Genomic DNA, 23,972 nt, shown 5'->3' on the forward strand with positions numbered 1-23,972 from the left:
TAAACAAATTCAAATTTCGTTTGTATTTTTTTTCCTTTGGCATACTGTAACAAAGCTTAATTAAACACATCCTAAAGTATAATAAAACAATTAATTATACTTTAGGATGTGTATGTGTTCACTGTGAAAGTAGCAGCGCTGAAAAAGTTAGGTAAGTACTTTTTAATTATTGTATGGGAAAATTCAGATTTTTATGGCATTTCTCATAGAAAAATTAAAATCAAAATAACTTCAGCGATGCTATAATTTCACAGTTAACTCTATTTATGGAACACATTAAACTCCCTGAAGTTTATCACTTTGTTTTGTTATAACTTATACACCGTATATTTTTATTATGCTAGAGCTATTATATAGCTATAAGTAAGAAACCTATTTGAAGTCTATGAACTCAGCGTCCAACAATACACTATTACTAGTTTAGGAGGCTTTGTTCGTGTTTCCGCCATACTCTCAACTCTCACAATAATGTTCAGTATTCTGTGACTGCCACGAATGCCAACTGCCAACTACCAAGATATAAGTCATAATAGATATTATCGCAATTCTTTTAGAAAGAAATGAATTAAGTAATTTTGTTTCTGTAGTTGTGAAAAGTTTATCTTTTAAATAGCGTTCTTGATTAAATAAAATAAAATAAAATAAAATAATAAAAATTGTTTTATTTCCGAATAGATTTGTAACAAATACTTTCAGAACGTTGATATCTGAACCTACCACCGGTTCGGGAACTATCCCGGCGAGAAGAACCGGCGTAAGAAACTCGCACGGGGTCCCACTTTTTACCAAAAAAGTGAGAAAAACATTAATCTTTTTAAAATAAAATTTACAATTGTAACTTAAAATTATACAATGTCAACATCCATACAGGATTGTAAGTCATAATATAATAATGTAGAAGTAGCCTTGCAAGCAGCCATCCTACTCCCAAGGTGTGCCATCGTTTATGAAATCATTGACCTTATAATAGGCTTTGGCACGCAAACGTTCTTTGACTATCAATAAATAGATTGTCATCAAACAAGCTATTTATTGAATAGATAAGTTTTAAAAAGCTAAAAATCTCATAAAGCCTACTACCTACATTGTTTTAGGGTACGGAACATAAATAACATTTTGATCACTTTTACGAAGCAAACAACGCTTATAGTTACAATGGTCGCACAAAAGTAACAGAATATATAAAATACTTTGAAAATCAACAATAAACAAAAGAAACAATAATTATTTTAAAATGTCCTTATCCAATCAAATCTTCAACACCCTACTCCATTATCCATACAATGTTAAATATCAAACTTATTAAATTACTATCCAATTCTGGAACCTGCTAATGTTACTTCAATATGAAATCTAATACCGTAAAAGGGTTGATACTATCTAACCCTTAATAATTTAATAACAAGTTACAAATATTAAACTACTCTATTACAAAGGGAAAAGGTTGAAAATGCATTGTATCGTTTATAAGTTAGTCATCTAATAGACATTGTCTGATGACATGTACCTACAATATACCATACAGATAAGGGAGCAGTAGCTCTACGATGAGTTTAAAGCTATTATAGTATTTATCGATGCTCGATACCGACTACGTAAATAGTATGGCGATTTTAGTTCCACAAGTGACCGCTAGAGGCGCTGTAAAATTGCCCATACTAAAAATTTACGGTAGTCGGTATCGAGTATCGATAAATACTATAGGTTTAAACTCGTGGTAGAGCTACTGAGACGCTTAATTGCGACACTATAGTCTTAAGACAGACTATTGCCATTTGCCATCCATACTAATATTATAAACTAGTTGTTCCGCGCGGCTTCGCCCGCGTAATTTAGGAATGTCACGGGAACCGTACATTTTTTCGCTAAAAAGAAACCTATGTCCTTTCACGTGGTCAATTCTTCATGTGTGCTAAATAACATAAAAATTGCCCAAGTAGTTTCTTAAGATAATAAGCAATTTTAAATATTTTTTACCGTTTTTTCCACATTTCCTCTATTTCTTCGCTCCTTCTAGTATTAGTGTGATAAAATATAGCTTTCCTCGATAAATGGGCTATCTAGCACTGAAAGATTTTTTCAAATTGGACCAGTAGTACCTGAGATTAGCGTACTAACTCTTCCGCTTTATAATATTAACTAGACGTTCCGCGCGGCTTCGCCCGCGTAAATAAGATATCCACAAAAAAAAGCCTATCACGTGGTCTACTTCTTATTTGATCCAAATAACAGAAATGCTCTTGTAGTTCGTGAGATAAGCCCTTTCAAATAATTTCTCCCGTTTTTTCCACATTTTCCTCTATTTCTTCGCTCCTATTAGTCTTAGCGTGATAAAATATGGCCTATAGCCTTTTTCTATAACTAGGCTATCTAACACTGAAAGAATTTTTCAAATCGGACCAGTAGTTCCTGAGATTAGCGCGTTCAAATAAGCCCTTTCAAATAATTTCCCCCCGTTTTTTTCCACATTTTCCTCTATTTCTTCGCTCTTATTAGTCTTAGCGTAATAAAATATAGCCTATAGCCTTTTTCGATAAATCTAATACTGAAAACATTTTTCAAATCGGACCAGTAGTTCCTGAGATTTGCGCGTTCAAACAAACAAACTAACAAACTCTTCCGCTTTATTGCATACTGCATAAAGCTCTACATACCGTATTCTGTGTCATTTCCCGTCTACCAACGTCCATACAACATTTTATCAAATTCGGTTCAGCCATTTAGGTGTGAATTAAGAGTGAAGACGTAAAAGACAGACACAATTTCGCATTTATATGCAAAGATACTACTAAGATCAATATAATAATAAATAATTATATAATTAACAGTCTAAAGTCTAGACTCTAGACTAACTAAAACTGACTATAGAGCTTTTAGTGTAAGTTGATACGAGTGAAAGTTTTCAACATATAGAGCTTCTCAGCTTTGCTTGAAAATTTTTCGAGAAGTTATAGAGCTTTTCTATAGAAAATGTACTCCTTCAACATTTAATTAGAGCGCATTGTTTTTAGAAATTATAAAATTTCATTAAGTAAAACTTTAAAAACTAAAGGGTTCGCTAAGGTACCTAGAAGCTAGAAAGCTTATAGAGTCTTCCTTTTTTTATGAAATAAGGGGGCAAACGAGCAAACGGGTCACCTGATGGAAAGCAACTTCCGTCGCCCATGGACACTCGCAGCATCAGAAGAGCTGCAGGTGCGTTGCCAGCCTTTCAAGAGGGAATAGGGTAATAGGGGATGGTAGGGAAGGGAAGGGAATAGGGGAGGGTAGGAAAGAGAATAGGGTAGGGGATTGGGCCTCCGGTAAACTCACTCACTCGGCGAAACACAGCGCAAGCGCTGTTTCACGCCGGTTTTCTGTGAGAACGTGGTATTCATCCGGTCGAGCCGGCCCATTCGTGCCGAAGCATGGCTCTCCCACGTATAAATCCTCCTTGCTAAATCAGGAGTAAATCTACTTATACAGGTTGTAACAAAAATAAGTGATAATACTTTAGGATGTGTACGTGTTCCTTGTAGAGAGTTCACTGTGAAAGTAGCAGCCCTGAACGACCAACTTTTTTTTTCACTTTTGTATGGGGAAAATCGTGACGCTCGGGCCCTTGCCCATACAAAAGTGAAAAAAAATATTCGTCTTTCAGCGCTGCAACTTTCACAGTGAACTCTCTACAAGAAACACGTACACACCCTAAAGTATTATCACTTATTTTTGTTACAACCTGTATAGAGCATTTATAAGACAATAACCTTTTTAGTAATAAAGAGGGTCTATTGCTGCGCGAGACGATGATGAGAACATTTTAAAATGATTTCAAAAAGATTGATGAAAGTTTCGAATTAATAATAATAATTAATAATTAGACTACTGGAGATGCTGGAGGAGGATGCTGGAGGTGCTCAATCATATACAGCCAAAGCTTATGAAAGCGTAGTTTTTTATAGGGCAAATGCGGCCCGCTGCGCCCCGTAGTAATGATTTTGTTAAGAGTCTAGGGGTAAGTTTATGGCCAACGACCATAGACACGAGGTCAATACCATATCACAGCTGAGTGGAGTTTACGTAACGCATATCGCGTGACCCCCGCCGTGAGAAATGTCGGCTGTAATTACATAGGGCTGGTTCCGTATATCAATTCATAAAAAGATATACGAAGTTTCATAATAATATGGCAAAAAAATTAATCTTGGGAGAGCCATGCTTCGGCACGAATGGGCCGGCTCGACCGGAGAAAAACCACGTTCTCACAGAAAACCGGCGTGAAACAGCTTGCGCTGTGTTTCGCCGAGTGAGTGAGTTTACCGGAGGCCCAATCCCCCACCCTATTTCCTTCCCTTCCCATACCTACCCTCCCCTATTACCCTATTTCCTCTTAAAAGGCCGGCAGCGCACCTGCAGCTCTCCTGATGCTGCGAGTGTCCATGGGCGACGGAAGTTGCTTTCCATCAGGTGACCCGTTTGCTCGCTTGCATTTCATAAAAAAAAAAAGTTTGTAAAATGAAAGAAGCGGAAAGGCAATTGAAGCGGAAGAAGTAGAAAATAAAAAAAAAATGCTTTTGGCACTCGGGGATTGCCGCGGCAATCCCCGAGTTATTGCATAGCATTTTCATCAATTTATAGGTACCATTATATTTCGCATAACGTTACGTCGCACCGATCGACACACCCCAAGCCACACCGAACCGCAGTCTGCCGAACTAAAACGACGTTAGACGAATGTTAGGTGTTTTTCGTTACGGAATTTGTTGATTCAGTCGCCGCGCCGCCTGGTCGCCGCTATCAAAGCCCGCGACAAAAGCTATGCAATAGCTTAGAAACTGTCAAGCGCGTGCGCTTGGTGTTGGGTTCAGTACCTACAGAGGCTACAGACTTACAATTTACAAAGTACAGATCTACAACTTGTACTATTATCTATTTTGTGCTACAACTTACAAGGCTTACGAATCTTTTCTCTTTGTGTCAACTGTCAATTTTGGCTACGCGTCGAAAGATCCTTGTAGAGTTGTGGAGAGAAAATAGTCTGAGGAAAATAGTTTTTAGAGAGCTAATGTTTTGCAAGAAAATTATGCAATATGCTTGCAGCTTATGCATTATTATATTTTACATTATTATATTTTGACTGGACCTATATAGGTCCAGTCAAAATAAAATGACAATTTAATGCAGACCCGTAAGTAAATTGGAAACATTATCCTTGAAACTTGAAAGTCAAACATATAATAAAATAATATATTAAAAATTATTTCTTACATCTTATAGTACATACTACACACACATACATATGCGTATAATTTATTCAGACATTTTTTATATATATTCTTCGTTCGCTAGTATTATGATTTATGAGACTAAATATTAATTTAATAAATAATAATTATTTTTGGGCTTTTAATTCAATAAAACGGGTTCTTCAAAACTAAAAATGTAGAAGTGTAAAGTTAATCTTTGATAAAAGTGGCAAAACCGGCCAAAACTTTTTTTGCTTGATAAAAATCATGTTTGTACCCATTAAGAAAATTACAACCAATTTTCGCACACGCGTTAATCGGAAGGTGTGCTATTTACAATATGATTTATATTTAAAAATCCAGGCCAAGCACCTAACTGCTTAACTTGTTTGTGGTAGAACTCTACATATTTTTGTAGAGCAATAGACTGGTCTATAAAGACCAATGATATTATATTATGAATAAAAAAATCGGCCAAGTGCGAGTCGAACGAAGAGTTCCGTACTGTTATAGAGCAAACATAGAACAAAAATTATGTTTTTGTATGGGAGCCGCCTTTAGATATTAATTTTATTTTGTTTTTAATAGTATTTGTTGTTATAGCGGCAACAGATAATATACACAATCTGTGAAAATTTCAGAACTCTAGCTATAGCGGTTCTTGAGATAACTGGCTACGTATTCCTGGGGACAGACAGACAGACAGACGGAGACAGGACAAGACTATGTTTGCAGATATAAAATAATATATTTACTGACTTTTATACATATTTTTTTTTACTAGATGTCGCCTGTAACTCGGTTGCTCTGAAATTAGTTCATTGCGCGGGGACCGTACATTTTTCCGAGATTAAAAATATCTTGTAGCCTTTCCCGGGACTCAAAGTTTTTCCATACCGAATTTCAGCAAAATTGGTTCAGCGGTTTGGCCGTGAGGAGATAACAGACTGATAGACTTTCGCATTTATAATATTAGTATGGATAGACGACAACGAATCATAAAATGTTACTAGATGATGCCCGCAACTCCGTTGCGCCAAAAATTGTTTATCGCGCGGGAACCGTACATTTTTCGGGATAAAAGTATCCTATGTCAAGGACAAGGGCCCGGGGGCCGAGAGTCGAGACTCAAAGTATCTCCATACCAAATTTCAACCAAATCGGTTTAGCGGTTTGGGCGTGAAGAGGTAACAAACAGACAGAATATAGTACCCGCTTTCGGATTTATAATATTATACTGCACTCGGCAAAACATGGCGGTAGCGGTCATTGACTCCCTGTCAAAAACTTGTCATTTTCTGTACAAAGCCGCGATTGATTACATCTGACACTTCATTGTCAATCGCGGTACTTTACATAGAAAATGACAAGTTTTTGACAGGGAGTCAATAATCGCTACCGCCATGTTTCGCCGAGTAATAGTATGGACAGAGTAGACAGAATGATAGAGTATACCGACTTAGAACTGATGTTGAAATTTTTAAATTTGACGTATTATGACGAAAATCGTCGCTAGGGTTGTTAACTTGTTATCTACGAATTTAAAACTATGACATATTCGATGGACGTGTTCCTCTTTGGTCGTTTTGTTGTTTGTGTTTTGGCACATGCGATTAAAATTGTCAGAATCCAATTTTGAAATCTTTATTTTAAATATTTAAAAATAAACTATATCAGCCAGCGCGAGGCACATTCCGTTCATAATCCTAGTGAAACCCGACGAATTTGACAGATATTGAAACCTGTCCGCTTCTTTGCAGTCGAACTACTGGTAGTTATGTCTATTGTGGTATGGATTACTATTTACTATAAAATGCCCGCTTCACGACTCACGCGCTCTATGTCATTTTACAACGAAAAGTTAGGACAAACATATTAAGATTTAGGTTTTATTAGTTGTTATATTTTAATACGAGCTTTTGCCCGCGGCTTCGCTCGCGTTAAGAAGTATTATTATATACAAACTTTCATCCCCTATTTGAACCCCTTGCCGTTGGAATTTATCAAAATCCTTTCTTAGCGGATGTATATATATATATATATATATATATATATATATAGATTATGAGTGGTTGTAATAATTAAATTGAAAAACAAAGTTGAATAAATAAATTACGGGTTCTTTTCTGCAAACGCTATAGTTTTCGCGTCTCTACGAAAAATATAAAACACTTCGAGTTGTTAACTGTTTCTTCCAAAAATAGCACTAATTAATTCAAACGAATGTTTAAAATCACTGTTGCCTAAAAATTACTTATCTAACGTATCATTTACGGCCGTTCCCAATATTTGATCTATGTCTGGTTTTGCCCTACTAGAGATAGGAATAGCTCACAATTGACATAAAATATATGTCTCTAATGTCTAATGTGAGCTATTCCTATCTCTAGTAGGGCAAAACCAGAGATAGATCAAATATTGGGAACGGCCGTTAGAGCCGTCGGTTTGTCAGATAAAATGTAGAGTTACTAATATTATAAAGGCGAAGGTTTGTGAGTTTGTATGTCTGTAACTCTGTGCTTTTTCACGTCTAAGCGGGTGGAGCGATTTTAATAAAATTTTGTATGAAGTTACTTGATACGTATTATACTTGTTGGAAAATATCTTAATTGGTTTTCTTCAAAAAACCACAGAAAAGGACATCAAAGCTAATTTTTTTAACGATATTAAAATGGCATGTATTTAAATCAATATCTGTATATTCCCTTTTCTCGATCAAAATATTTGAAAGTTTCACCAAAAAAACTAACTTGCACACTAATTATGCAACCTAAATAATGCGAATTCAGCATACTATTTAAAGTTATTTGCAAAACTGTTTTACTGAACGAATAACTATTATTAAAATTGTTTAACTAACAATTCCTTAGTTCAACAAACATACTATAACTTTTTAAAGGAAAACCATCACCTAAATTACTTTTAGGAACATCTTTTATTCAAAATAAAACCCAATTTAATCATAAGAACATTAATATTTTTGGTGTGAATTCGGTTATAAAGGTCGTCTCGTTTTGTATGATGTTTAAGTTTTTTTTGAAGGACATGTTCAGTTAATCAATTGTTTTTTTTTGATCAGCATTAGTTTTTCTGGTATGCATTCAGTTAATTAGCGGAGTTAAGGTAGTGTGCTGCAAAATTATTCTGATGTGCATTTAATAATATCCCTATTAAAATTATACAGGCTCGGGTAGTGTGACCAGATGTCAGGAATTTTCCTGACATGTCAGGAATTTTAGACATGTCAGGAATGTCAAGAATTTTCGGCAAATACATACACCTCAATGCACTAAACTTTTATTTTTAATCGCAGTAATAACAAAAAAGGTTAAGGCACAAGTACTTTGTAGTTTCATAAATTGTAACTTATAAAAAATCGTAATAATTTTCTTTATATGATATAAACATAAATCAATCAACATTGACAAATTAAAAAATCAACAAATATATTTATTTGTTGATTTTTTAATTGCTCGTGTCAGGAATTTTCGCCGAAAATCAGGAATTTTGTCAGGACTTTTGAAATTTGCATGATCTGGTAACCCTTGTCGCGGGGAACATCTTTAGAAAATAATTTTATTCATACGACCTGCAACTGAATGGTTTATGATTCATGAAAATTCATGGACATTTGAAAGTCTCTAACGACGCGACGTTACGCGAGGGACGCTATGACAAGGGGACAATTACTGAAACTGTTCGTGGAAATACTTTGGAAAATAAGCAGATATCTTGTTAAGTATAATTTTCATTTACTAATATAATATTTCAGTATGTTACGGTTAATCACAATTTTCAGCATATTTTGGGCTCTACATTTTTGATTCACACGGACTTTTCTTTATTCTGGAATATTTTTTACCTTCTTATCGTTTTTATCATAATTATATAACATTAAATACACTGTAATTTTTATTATATTGTATATGATTAATAGTTCATGTTTGTAAGTATAAACAAGAATGTAAAAAAAAAAGAAACAGCACAACAGAAAAAGAAGGCCCATAAAATTATACGATGAATGAAACTTCTCATAAAAATTACATGTATCAGTTGCTCTACCTTGCTTGTTCCCGTTTTTGTACTACAATACTTTTCCCACACCTATGGTCATTCATTAATATGGGCACGCTGTCCAGCATTGTCTTAGAGTAGATGACCGCGGACGGAAACGAGAATTTTATATGCGACACCGGCAATATACCTTATGAGTTAAAGTATCAAGAAAAATTAAAAAAAAACATACCTTATAACGTTCTGCATCGTTGACGTTTGGCGGCAAAAACTCTGGCTGGAGTGGAACACTGAAAAAAATTTAAACACGACTCCACTAAACGGCGCGGCTAGCGTGTGCTCGGCGCGAAAGCTGCAATGTTTCTGATGGCCAGTGCCTCTTGAACTTGACTGCATAGCTGCACACTATTGCATTTTCGACTGTATTAAAAAGTAAACAGCTTGATGTACTCCCAGTTTTTATGGAGAAAGTGGATGAGTTTTGGGAATTTCCTATCGTTTTAATGACCTGAGAACTTCGTATGAATTGAGTGACTACTTTCTTTGATAACATCTAGCTTGCCTAGGTGTAGCACTAGGGTAACTGTTTTTGAAGTTCTTACTGGGACAACAAAATATTATGTTTCCTTTTCAGGAAGAAACTTTGCAATGCAAAAGTTAACACATATAATATAATTGCCGCTTGAAACCCATAATAATTATATCACAGATTACTATAATACTGGCGTAAATTATATAAAGCAAGCATTGATTTAATAAAAGTGCCTGTGCTAATAAATTAGCACACCGCGTGAAAAATTTAATCATTTGCGGTTTGGCCTATACTGCCATTCTCAAGACGAACATTAATTGAAGATTTTGACATAAGCCCCATACTGTACATTATAATTTACCTTAGACGTGGGAGAGCCATGCTGCGGCACGAATGGGCCGGCTCGACCGGATAAATACCACGTTCTCACAGAAAACCGGCGTGAAACAGCGCTTGCACTGTGTTTCGCCGAGTGAGTTAGTTTACCGGAGGCCCAATCCCCTAACCCCTACCCTATTCCCTTCCCTACCCTCAACTATTCCCTTCCCTTCCCTTCCCTACCCTCCCGTATTACCCTATTCCCTCTTAAAAGGCCGGCAACGCACTTGCAGCTCTTCTGATGCTGCGAGTGTCCATGGGCCATGCATGAAATAAGGGGGGAAACGAGCAAACGGGTCACCTGATGGAAAGCAACTTCCGTCGCTTTCCATCAGGTGACCCGTTTGCTCGTATCCCCCCTTATTTCATAAAAAAAAACCTTTATCTGTCGAACTCATTCATCATCATTAAAAATGTCTCCGAGTAACGTACGGCGCGGTGGTAAGAAGTAAGAACAACATAAAAATATATTCTCCTTAAAAATATCAAATATAATATAAAAATATTGTTACGTGCTAGGGTTCGAGGATTTGGAGAGAAAGACCTGGTGACTCTCTTGAAGACTTTATTAACACTGCACTAAACACTAGGTCACAACACTTAGCACTAAGTCCAAACACAAATCACTAGGTCCAATCACTAAGCACTATCACTGTCCTAGGTCGTAGCCAAGTCGCAGGTTTCACTGGTTCACTCACTATTGATCACTTGTGTTCACTTCGAAATCGCCTTGATGATCGCTCGAACCGAACTGAATTGCCGGGCCTGCCTGCGGCTCTTTTTATATGGCGAGACGAATTCCAGAAATTTCCCGATTTCACGTAAACAAGTAAACAACCGTGGGAAATTTCTAGTAGGCTCGGGCATGTGCCACAATAAAACTGCCGTCCTTGCGATAAGTGCAGTAAGTTGAATTTAATTTAGACCTTATGGACTCAGTCATAAGGTCTAAATTCAAACACGCTAACAAATAAAGGGTAAACACGTAAACAAACATTGGACCTTTTTAGAAGGTTCGAGTATGTACTTGCGCACCACGTGTCCGTATACCATGTACCGTAACACTACTCCCCTCTTAGAGATGCTCGTCCCGAGCATCATTGTTACTGCCATGGTATCGCGCCAGACGGTCTATGTGTACCACTTTGAATGTCCCTCTTGGTTGCTTTTGAATCCTGTAAGTCACATCATTCAATCGGGTAACCACTTTGTATGGGCCGTCCCACTTGGTCTGCAACTTTGGAGATTTGCTTTTTCGGCGAGTTGGGTTATGCAGCCACACCAGTGACCCTTCTTCGAAGCCGCTTGTATTCGATTTCCGGTCGTATCTGGTCTTCATGTTCTCACTTGACTGTAACCCATTTTCCCGAACCATGGCGTGTATATAGCGCATCTTTTCCCTTAAATCGCAGACATAATCTGGTACGGTCTTTGGTTCTTCCGGTGATCCTCCTGTCAAAAGGTCTACTGGTACTCGTAGTTCTCTACCGTAATTGACATACGCCGGGGTAGCTTTTATGCTCTCATGCTCGGCGGTACGGTACGACAGAAGGAAGAGTGGTATATACTTGTCCCAGTCCTTTTGTTTGTCATCTACCAATTTCGCCAAATGCCTCTCAAGGGTCTGGTTAAATCTCTCAACCATTCCATCAGACTGTGGATGGTACGCGGTGGTCCTCGTTTTATGCATTCCCAAAATTCTGCACACTTCCTGGAAGACCTGCGATTCGAAATTCCTGCCCTGATCGGAATGGATTTCTAGAGGCACACCAAAGCGAGATATTACTTCTTCGACTAGCTTAGAAGCAACTGTTGTAGCTTCCTGGTTTGGTATGGCGAACACTTCTGGCCATTTGGTGAAGTAATCCATGACAACCATAAAATACTTGTTTCCTGATTCCGTTACAGGAAATGGCCCAGCTACGTCAACTGCGATTCGTTCCCACGGTGCGCCAACGTTATACAAGCGCAGGCTCCCACGGCTCCTTGTCTGTGGTCCCTTCACTGCAGCGCAAGTAGTACATTTGCGGCACCAATCCTGTACATCGTCTCGACAATGCAACCAGTAGAATCGTTCTCGCACTTTTGTTAACGTCCTCTTTACTCCTAGATGACCTCCTGATACGCCATCATGCATTTCACGGAGGACATCCGGTACTCTCGTACTTGGGACAACTATCTGAAGATGGAACTCTCTGCCGTTGGTCTTCTCCCATTTCCGGTAGAGTATTCCGTTTTGAAGTATCAGACTATCCCATTGCGCCCAGTACGCCTTAGTGACAGCGCCAGTGGGTGCAACCTCACTCCAGATTGGTTTTTCATCACCCCGTTTCTTCCATGTGATGATATGCCGAAGGTCGTCATCTGTTTCTTGAGCCTCCCTCATAGCATCATTCTCCCATGGGCCCAAAGGACTTGTTTTCGTTAACTTTAATGTTACTTCATTAGATTCCTGCTTAACACAATGTTTGCAGTCTTCCGAACACGGCCTTCGCGAAAGTGCGTCGGCATTCCCATGTGCCTTTCCGCTGCGGTGTTCCGTCTTGAAGTCATACTCCTGGAGTTGTTCAATCCATCGAGCTACTTGGCCTTCTGGGTTCTTGAATTGTAGTAGCCACTTCAAGGCTGCGTGATCAGTTCGCAGTAAAAAGTGTCTGCCGATGAGATACTTGCTGAAATGTTGTAGCGTCTTTACAACAGCCAAGAGTTCTCTTCTTGTCACACAGTAGTTTCTCTCTGGCTTAGATAAAGATTTGCTGAAATATGCAATTACAACTTCTCTTTCACCATGTTTTTGAGATAACACCCCTCCAATGGCCGTGTTGCTTGCGTCCGTGTCGACTATAAACTGACCTTCAGGTTGTGGATACCCCAGGATTGGTGTTTCACACAGATGTTTCTTTAGTTTCTGAAAAGAATCTTCGGAAGTCTCGTCCCAAATAAACTGTCGTTTATCTTCTGTCAGTCGATGTAATGGCTTGGCTATCTCTGAGAATCCCTTAACAAAACGCCTGTAGTAGGAGCATAGGCCGAGAAATGCCCGCACTTCGGTTTTGTTCTTAGGGGTTGACCAATTTTGGACTGCTTCTAGTTTCTCCGGGTCCGTCTGAATTCCATCACTGGAGATAACATGGCCGAGATAGTTCACCTTACTCCTGAATAAACGACACTTTTTCGGATTCAACTTTAATTTGGCTCCCTCTATTTTGGCGAAAACTCGTTCTAAGTTTCGCAAATGGTCTTCGAAGTCGCGGCCAACAATGATGACGTCGTCCAAGTAGACTAAGCAAGCCTCTCCAACTAAGCCTGCCAGTACACACTCCATGAGTCGCTCAAATGTGGCAGGTGCGTTGCACAATCCAAAGGGCATGACGTTAAACTGCCATAAACCTTTACCGGTGGAGAAAGCTGTCTTCTCTTTGTCTTTTGGATGAATTTCCACCTGCCAGTATCCAGATTTCAGGTCCAGGGTCGAGAACCATTTCATGCCACTCAAGGTATCCAGAGTGTCGTCAATTCGAGGTAATGGATAACTGTCCTTCTTGGTGACATCATTGAGACGTCTGTAGTCCACACAAAATCTTGTACTGCCATCTTTCTTCTTCACTAATACAACCGGTGAGCACCACGGACTTGCAGACGGTTCAATGATCTTATGCCTTCTCATGTTCTCCAAAAGGCCTTCAACTTCTTTTTCCTTTGCAATGGGTATCCGTCTTGCTCGTTGACGAATTGGGTTCTCGCTTCCGGTATCTATCCTGTGCTGAACCATCGACGTTCTTCCAAGGTCACCTTCCTGACTGGAGAAGATATTCGCGTGGCGTTGTAAAAACTTCTTAGCTTTCATGCCCTGCGAATAAGTCAGATTACTCTTGCAGTCATCGAGTAGCTCAGTCACTATTCCATAGTTGCTGGTGTTTGCTGAGTCTGAGCCTGTGATCGAACTACACTTTCTCATCCAGACAACTTCCTCGCACTTTCCAATGACGTCACCTTTGTTCAAGCAGATCTCGCGATCAGCAAGATTCAAAACCCTGACCACAGCGTTACTGCTTCCACTAACAAGGGTTCTCGCCGTCATCAGTTTTTGCGCTGATGTCTTGGTAGGTGTGTCTTCGATCAACACGCATCTATTCAACTTCTTCTTTCCAGCTGGCGGTAGTTTCACCAGCACCCGAGCTTCCGCACGTCCAGGTATTATGACTTTCTTTACACATTCAACTTTCCCGCAGGCGCCTCCAAGGATGAAAATTTCTTCTTCACCACACTTGAAAACTCCGTCAGCGACATTAATTCTGCAGTTGTGCTTCTTCATGAAATCCAAACCCAAGATGCAATCATCCATAATCTCAGCCACGATAACGTCATGAGGGTATGAGGACTCCCCCACATTAATCGTAACTGACATTTCTCCCAGGACGGGTATTGGCTGACCGGAGGCGGTAAGAAGCCGACAGTTAATTCTCCTCTTGTGCCTCCTTGCGGCTTTTATCAAATTTGGGTTCACTATTGTTCTAGAGGCTCCTGTGTCTAGAGTAATTTTGCAGTCCATCCCGTTAATAGTCCCCTGAATCACCAGACTATTCCCGCTACTTGCTTGGGAGACAACCGTTATTGGGGCTTCCTCCGTGTCAGCCAGCACTCGCCCCTTAGTCCTGGCTTTTATTCGTTTCCCTGCTCCCGGACAGGGGACGAAGCCCCTTGCTTCTTCAGCTCCTCCATTTGTTCCTCGAGCCTTTTCATTCTTGCCATCTGGGTCTCCTTCTGCGGGCAGTTGAGCTGAAGATGGCCCCTCTCGCCGCACTTGTAGCACATGGCTCCAAAACTTTTCTTCGTGGGAGCCTTGATCTCCTTGACTTCCTCAGAGACCTCGTGGATCTTATGGGTCTGTCGTATGTCACGGCGAACAGCCTCGACTTCCAAAGCATGCGCCAATGCTTCCTTAAGCGAGGTGTGGTGACGAAGCCTCACCGCAGCTCTGACCTCCAGATCCCTGATTCCGTCGACAAATGCTTGCACAATATTCGTGTCGACCATCTTGGCGTCAGCTCCTGGGTGTGCCTTCTTGACGAGTTTTTCAATTTCCAACGCCCATTGTTGTAATCCTTCTCCTGAGCGTTGGACTCTGTCACGAAGTTGAGCACGGAACACGTGCTCCAGGTGTCGCTCCCCGTATCTGGATTCAAGGGCTTCCATCAGGTCTTTGAACCCATTTCCTGTATGTGCTTCCAGGACTGACAAGGCTTGCCCTCTGAGCGCGACAGTGAGAGCGGTCAGGCATTGTTCGTCAGTCCATCCGTTGGCAGAAGCAACCGTCTGGAATTGCTGACGATAAGCGTTCCAGGAAGTAGTACCGTCGTATGGTGGCACTTTAACTCTTGGTCCTTGTACCACTACGGAAGCTCCACTAGACGCCGCGATTCCTGTGGTTTCCAGGCGCACTACTTTCTTCTGTAGTTCAGTGAGGCCGGTTTTCACATTTTCCACATCCACTCCTAACCCGGTAACGCGTTCGTCCATTACGTCGACATCTTTACGAAGCTTAGTCACCGTGTCACTAACATCCTTTATAGCTCCAAGTGCTTTTTCTTGGAGGTCTTTTTGCTGCTCTTGTGATTCTCGAATCGCTCTGATTTCAGCCTTCTGAAATTCTTGCAAAGCGCCGAGCTTGCATTCTTGTGACTCCATCAAAGCGCCAAGCTTGCGGTCTTGTGCCTCCATCATTGCCTTTTGAGAATCTTTCAACGCCTGACTTTCAGCTTTTTGAGACTCCTGCAAAGCGCCGAACTTGCGGTCTTGTGATTCTTGCAGAGCCTGAATTAACTCAATTAGGCTTTGTAATTGGGGAGCCACTTGAGGGGCCGCAGAAGCTACGGGCGATGCATGGTGGCTGGAGCCAGTAGGCAGGGGTTGGGCAGACGGAGCTCGGTGGGCGGAGCTAGTGGGCGTGGCCTGAGTGGGCGTGGCCTGGTGGGCGGAGCCAGTGGGCGTGGCCATGTCCAAAGTGGGCGGAGCCTGAGGGGCGTGGCCAGTGGGCGTGTCCCGGTGGGCGGAGCCAGTGGGCGTGGCCATGCCCAAAGTGGGCGGAGCCTGAGGGGCGTGGCCAGTGGGCGTGTCCCGGTGGGCGGAGCCAGCGGGCGTGGCCATGCCCAAAGTGGGCGGAGCCTGAGGGGCGTGGCCAGTGGGCGTGTCCCGGTGGGCGGAGCCAGCGGGCGTGGCTTCAGCCAAAGTGGGCGGAGCCTGGTGGGTGTGGCCAGTGGGCGAAGCCATGTGGGCGGGGCCAGTGGGTGGGGCCTGTCCCTCAGTGGGCGGAGCTTGGTCCCCAGTGGGTGTGGCCTCCGCAACTCCTCTCTCGGAGTCAATGGCAGCAGCTCGCTGCGCCCTTGTCCTGACACTCCCCTTGAAGTCCTCTCTCGGAGTCAATGGCATCTCCAAATCGCACTTCTGACACCAGTTGTTACGTGCTAGGGTTCGAGGATTTGGAGAGAAAGACCTGGTGACTCTCTTGAAGACTTTATTAACACTGCACTAAACACTAGGTCACAACACTTAGCACTAAGTCCAAACACAAATCACTAGTTCCAATCACTAAGCACTATCACTGTCCTAGGTCGTAGCCAAGTCGCAGGTTTCACTGGTTCACTCACTATTGATCACTTGTGTTCACTTCGAAATCGCCTTGATGATCGCTCGAACCGAACTGAATTGCCGGGCCTGCCTGCGGCTCTTTTTATATGGCGAGACGAATTCCAGAAATTTCCCGATTTCACGTAAACAAGTAAACAACCGTGGGAAATTTCTAGTAGGCTCGAACATGTGCCACAATAAAACTGCCGTCCTTGCGATAAGTGCAGTAAGTTGAATTTAATTTAGACCTTATGGACTCAGTCATAAGGTCTAAATTCAAACACGCTAACAAATAAAGGGTAAACACGTAAACAAACATTGGACCTTTTTAGAAGGTTCGAGTATGTACTTGCGCACCACGTGTCCGTATACCATGTACCGTAACAATATAGTCACAAATCGTAATTTACAATATATTCCAAATTATTATACCTAATAAAGTAGTAACTTTTATGTGGCGATATAATGCTAACATTTTCAAATTAGCCTAGAATAATACCTACGTTCCAATAGCATGTTTAATATGTTTCGTTAAACTTGTCAGAACTTAACTGAGTATTAAAATTTTATATACTTACTTACCTTAAATCAGGGAGAATTACTCTGGCAACATTGTTGTAACCAATCAGTAGTTTATCCTGTGCCTAAAAATAACAAAATGCCAGTGTTCGAATACCCGTCGTAGTTACACAAATTGAAATCTCAGAAATTTTATTACTTTTTGAGGTACATACGGATCTCTAATTTTAGCTAAGCTATTAGGGTTCCTGTTCCATACCTCAAGAAGTAAAAACGGAACTTTTATTAGATTACCTTAGAGTGGGTTGCACAAGTGGCGTGGTTATAGTTACAGTTATGGTCAAAGTTATGGTTATAATTAAGGCTAACTTAACTTTAACCTTAACTTTGACCAGGGAATTTGACAGATGTCTGTTGGATTGAGAGTATAAAAAATGAATTAAGTATCCGTAAAAATCTACAGGAAAAATATTTGTTATAACAACACTGTGAGCCATAGTGAAATTTCACGAAAATTTTCAATATAAGTTTGAGCGGTTATGGTTATCGTCAAACATAATATTATGATGTTTCTAATCAAATAAGTATTTGACATTTTGCACTGTAGTTATAGTTAAAGTTACAGTTATAGTTAAAGTAAGTTAGTGCAACCCACCCTTAGTGTCCTTCTTCATTCGTATCTATGTCAAGGCCTTTTATATCGGAAACACATCTTGGAGTTGTAAAAAATCAAACTTCGAAGTTCGAACGTAAAAAAGATACCTTTAAATGCAAATTTTATAGATAATTATTAGTATGTCTCTAAATCCTTATCTTATATCTTTAAACGAGCAATTCTTGTATATATATAATTGGAATCTCGGAATCGGCTCCAACGATTTTCACGAAATTTAGTATATAGGGGGTTTCGGGGGCGATAAATCGATCAAGCTAGGAATCATTTTTAGAAAATGTCATTTTATTCGTGTTCTATCGAATACCGAGCAAAGCTCGGTCAAATAGCTAGTTTAATATTATTTACGTAGATTGTAGACCTTATTTATAACTAGATGGCGCCCGCAATTACAAAATTCGTTTATCGCGGGAAACCGTACATTTTTTCGGAATAAAAACTATCCTATTGTCCTTTTCCGGTACTCAAAGTATTTTCATACCTTTCATTAAAATCCATTAAGTGGTTTGTGCGTGAAGAGGTAATAGATAGACAGACAGACAATCTTTCGCATTTATAATATTAGTATGGATTTAAATTTAAATGCCCTATATTCTATAACAGGGGTCACCAATCAGTTTCGCTCGGGGTCCGTTTTAAGAAATAAAATGAACCTTCGCGGTCCGCACATTATAATAATTAAACAAAATATTATGTAATTACGGAAATTACAAAGGTCCTTATTTGTATCAATGAGAAAAGTGTCAATTTTTGTTATGATGAACATGTAGTTCATCAGTATGTCGAGACCGAAATTAATTTCTAACGATGTTCATCTTCGAACATGCTTCATGGTCCGCACACAATGGGTCGGCGGTCCGGATGCGGACCGCGGTCCGCCATTTGGTGACCCCTGTTCTATAACAACATTTTCTTGTTACTAAACGCGTCGGCTTTACATATTAATTAGAAGCTGAAAGCAACACATTTACTATCAATATTAATGAAAGTATTAGTATTTATTAATGAAAGAAAACCATGTCATGAAAGTCTGAGATGTCATAAGATAAAATCCTACTATTAAAATGATTTCCTATGAATGTACAGTCGCTACTATACTTGCTTAACAAATTTTCACCTTATTTGTGGAAATAAGGGGACGTCCACAATGTACGCTAGGTATTTGGGAGGGAGGCTATCTAGTCTTATCTGCAGAGAATCTTGTGTGGGGGGAAGATCTCAGAAAAACTTCCAACTTACTTGCAAAATGCAAGTTACAAGTTACTTACAAGTTACAACATAATATGGGTTGGTTTCTTTGTACATTAGCATTGCAGCAAAATCTTTAATGCAAACTTAACGCGGGGCAGCCATGCTTCGACACGAATGGGCCGGCTCGACCGGAGACATACCACGGGCTCATAGAAAACCGGCGTGAAACAGCGCTTGTGCTGTGTTTCGCCGAATGAGTGAGTTTATCGGAGGCCCTGCAATCCCCTACCCTTTTCCCTTCCCTACCCTCACCTATTTCCTTCTCTACCCTCCCCTATTCCCTTCCCTACCCTCCCCTATTCCCTTCCCTACCATTCCCTACCCTATTACCCTATTCCCTTTTTAAAGGGCCGGCAACGCACCTGCAGCTCTTCTGATTCTGCGAGTGTCCATGGGCGACGGAAGTTGCTTTCCATCAGGTGACCCGTTTGCTCTTTTGCCCCCTTATTTCATTAAAAAAAAAGTAAACTACTGTGTTCAATAAATTTCAAACCGACTTTGATATCAATTTTAGTATTTGTATCTAAGTTCTAACATAGCATAATATTTTAGGCTACATTTCATATTTTATTAGGTGTGGGAGTTACCATAGGAGAAAAAGGAGGGAGGTCAAAATGTACTATCAGAGAAATTGATTTTAAGGTAACATTTAGTTATGTCAACTCAATGTTTATAGCTGTGATCGGTCCAAGGATGGATTTGACTTAACGCGACCAAATGACGTAGGTCCGTCAACTACCTCTAGCTTCTAGGAATCGATGGTTCATAGGGCCCCCGCTACCATATGTGCAATGTGTGCAATGCACACGGGCGCCATCCTCTAGGGGCGCCAAATTGCTATCTTTAGGGGCGCCAAAACCAAGGTCCCAAAAAATTTGCCTAAAGGGGCGCCAAAATCCTTTTTTTGCACACAGGCGCCAGTACTGTTACGGGGGCCCTGATGGTACAAAAGTGTCTCACGTAATTTAGTGACCCCCCCTTAGGAACATATTATACTACAAGCACCGCGGATGTCCGACTGTACATAATATGAAATGCTATTAAGAAAATGTTTAGACGGAAACCTAGTCGACTTGTCGTTTGTTTTTTCTGGGCCATTCATTAACTCAGCTTTCTGATTTCCTCTTGATGTCTTGATTCATTTAATAACGCAATTAGGTTTAGATTTTACACAAGAAAGAGCAAGAAAGGTAAAGCTTGAAAAGCTTAAAGTTTAAAAGAAACACAATTACTTATTAGCTTTGTCCACACTGTGCCTTTTTCTGTTCGTCAAGGGCATGCGTTATAACTTATAGTGCAGTCAACAGCGAACGTGAGGCATGCCCGCGACGCATGCCCTCTGACCGTATCCAAAAAACAAAAATTACAATGTTGGCATTGCGTTCGCTGACGTATTCAATTATTGAATGCGCCAAAATGAAAGTTGAATGAAAGAAGAGGACGAAAATTGAAGACGAAAGTGCATAGTGTGGACATAGCTGTCATTTTGTTTTTTGGATACGGTCAGAGGGCATTATGCGTCGCGGGCATGCCTCATGTTCGCTGTTGACTGCGCTATAACGCATGCCCTTGACCGTTGACGAACAGAATTATTATTTTTAACAAAAAATTAAAACCGACTTCCAAGGTAAAAACAATAATAATATGAACTAAAAAGTATTAAATAACTTACTCTATAATAGTGCCTTTTTCAAAATTCGTCTAAATCTACTATTTCTGTAGGTACATACTACAGTCTTCATTATTTGAAGTCGGTACCAGCTAATTTTATCGTGAGTTCAGTCAATGTCAGAATATCTGAAGCTTTTGTTACTGGTACCGACTTCAAAGTAATGAAGACTGTAGTATGTACAGAAATAGTTGAGATTTAGACGAATTCTGAAAAAGGCACTATTATATAGTAAGAGTTATTTAATAATAATAATAATAATAATAATTTTATTTATTTCTCACCACATAATATTAAAAGACAGAAAGTAGGTACATAATTATAGACACAAAATAGTATGATTATAGATAATTGTAGATAAAGTTGTATAATAATTATAGACATAAATAGGTCGACAAATGGCACATTATCGGTAGGTTTCATGTGGGAGACTGGTGCCTAAACTGGGCGTGAGCCTGTATTTCAGTTCATACTTTTTAGTTCATATTATTATTGTTTTTACCTTGGAAGTCGGTTTTAATTTTTTGTTAAAAATAATAATTTCACTCTTTTTAGTTATCTACAAGATAAGGCTTTATGCGTAAAAAAACACTACGAATGTTAACTATTCACATTATGTTACTGTAAGCGAAATTGTGGTAAATGCTTGCAGTTATCTAAGCGATGCTGCAATTTAAAAACTTTTATCTTTAGAGGTTCAGGAGTTCTGTTCAGTGCCTTTGGACCAAGAGACACCTTCGTATGAACTTTCTCTTATTCGTAACATATGTTTAAGTTACTAGAAACAACATTTTAACCACTATGAGTCTTTTGATTAATTTCAAGGATTTCCCTCGTTTGCTCATAGACTCCATCATCAGCTCACCACTTTCGTAATTATTATACAAAATCAAGATTATACCCTATACAACAACACAAGAATTTTGAAAATCGGTCCACAAATAACGATATAATCATCAAAAACATCTGCTTCGATGCAAAATATCACGAAAAGCATCAATAATTGGGTCATAATGTGATGACCCATGGCATAATTATGATTTTGATGACGATTATCAAATAAATTGATGAGTTGGCTTATGCTTTCAGTTGTTTAAACAACGCCGAAATCCCCGAACCTGTATCTATAAGGATTCAAAAGTTCTGTTGGGTACCTTCGGATCCAGGGTATAACCTGGTGCAAAATCTTACTTTTTGGTAGCATTTACCTCGAATGCTTCAGAAAAAATTGAAATCACTATATGTTTCCATACAAATTTCAAGGAATCACCTCGATTCCTCCAGGATCCCATCATCAGATCACCACCTTTGTGAACATGGTACCAAATTCGAGTTAAACCCTATACAACACAAAAATTTTGAAAATCGGATCACAAACGGCTGAGTTATCGTTGAACATACAAAAAAAAAAAAAGATACATACAGCCGAACGTATAACCTCCTCCTTTTTGGAAGTCGGTAAAAAGGCACAGTTGGACAAAGCTATTGTGATAGAAGCTCGGGCACTTTAATACCTGAAACACTATAGAAGCTCTACTACTGTAGGTACCTAGTACCTACCTACTAAATACTAATGTAGGGCCTACATAACCTATAACAGACGACCTCTGTGGCTCAGTGTTGAGCGCGTTGGTAGCTCAAGCCGGGGGTCGCGGGTTCGAATCCCGCCGATGGAACAAAAAGTTTTCAATGTTCCCGGGTCTGGATGTGTATTAAATATGTGCATGATATAATAAAAATCTTAAAATATATGTATAGTATAAAAGTAAGTATTAAATATATTTCCGTTGTCTGGTACCTGTAACACAAGTCCTTTAGGCACTTAGCACGGGGCCAGACTGACGTGGTGTGAAGCGTCCATAGATATTATTATTATTATATTTAAATAGTATCTGTGAAAATCACCGCGATCTCTGTAAAAAGTTCGAGATACGAATTTAGAGCTCTTGACTTGTCTCGAAGTCGCAAGTCGCAACTCGTAACTTGCAACCATTTTTTTGTTTCGTGAGCAGTTCAAACAGAACTTGGCATTTCAAATATTTTTTCGTTTATATACCTAGCTTACATACAGAACAGCTATTACTTTTAGAAACCTGGAAGCTTTTACGGTTCCCAGTAGCTCAATGGGGCCACTGGGACGGCGGGTGACGTGTTCGATTTCCGGCCGCATGCCAGACGTCGACATACCTTGTACGTATCGGAACGTGCACGTCAGTACTTTTATTTAATACATGTGCGTGACCGGATTTTTTTTCAAAATCAGGATTTTTAGACATGTTAGACCGGATTTTGCATTTTTAGGCCTGGTAACCCTAGTCGCGGGGACCTCGCTCCGCTCGCTCGCTCCTTTAAATAACGAAAACGCTTGAAAGAAATTCCTATTCCTTGCTTTCAAGTGAAAAGTTATGTCTTGAAATCTTTGAGTAGGTAAATATAACATCCTGTACTTCGCAGCAGGTGATAGATAGGACTTGGCCATTTATTACTGTTGATATCATAATAGATACGTTACCGGTGTTTATACGGTAGCTAGTAGCAACGAAACCTCCTGCGGCGCGGGACTTAGTAAGTTAGTAGAATAGGAAATAATAATGTAGAATCTAGAATGTATTAAAATACACTAGCTGTTTGACCGAGTATCCGATGAAAATATCATTTTCTAGATTATATATATATACAGGGTGTAACAAAAACAAGTGATAATACTTTAGGGTGTGTACGTGTTCCTTGTAGAGATTTCACTGTGAAAGTAGCAGCGCTGAAAGACCAAAATTTTTTTTCACTTTTGTATGGGCAAGGGCCCGAGCGTCACGAGTTTCCTCATACAAAAGTGAAAAAAATTTTTGGTATTTCAGCGCTGCTACTTTCACAGAGAACTCTCTACAGGGAACACATACACACCCTAAATTATTATCACTTGTTTTTGTTACACCCTGTGTATATATATATATATATATATAACCTCCTGCGGCGCGGGACTTAGTAAGTTAGTAGAATAGGAAATAATAATGTAGAATCTAGAATGTATTAAAATACACTAGCTGTTTGACCGAGTATCCGATGAAAATGTTATTTTCTAGATTA

At 39.7% G+C, this 23,972-nt stretch overlaps 1 protein-coding gene across 2 annotated transcripts in view; it reads right to left on the reverse strand.

Annotated features, from left to right (window-relative positions):
* LOC121732505 overlaps positions 1–9,584 on the reverse strand; it is a 44,206-nt gene extending 34,622 nt beyond the window's left edge. Inside the window, exons 1-2 of one of the 2 annotated variants that reach the window (XR_006036389.1) lie at positions 9,472–9,584; positions 2,827–2,829 (exon numbers count right to left, since the gene is read on the reverse strand). Coding sequence is in view for 1 of the 2 variants with exons in the window: in XM_042122405.1 (XP_041978339.1) it covers positions 9,472–9,488 (17 nt within the window). In the remaining variant the exon portion in view is untranslated. The remainder of the gene's footprint in view (positions 1–2,826; positions 2,830–9,471) is intronic. The other variant, XM_042122405.1, reaches the window with a different exon arrangement.
* Positions 9,585–23,972: the final 14,388 nt, after the last annotated feature.

The sequence above is a fragment of the Aricia agestis genome, chromosome 12 (assembly GCF_905147365.1).
Source record: "Aricia agestis chromosome 12, ilAriAges1.1, whole genome shotgun sequence".
Taxonomy (NCBI): Eukaryota; Metazoa; Arthropoda; class Insecta; order Lepidoptera; family Lycaenidae; genus Aricia; species Aricia agestis.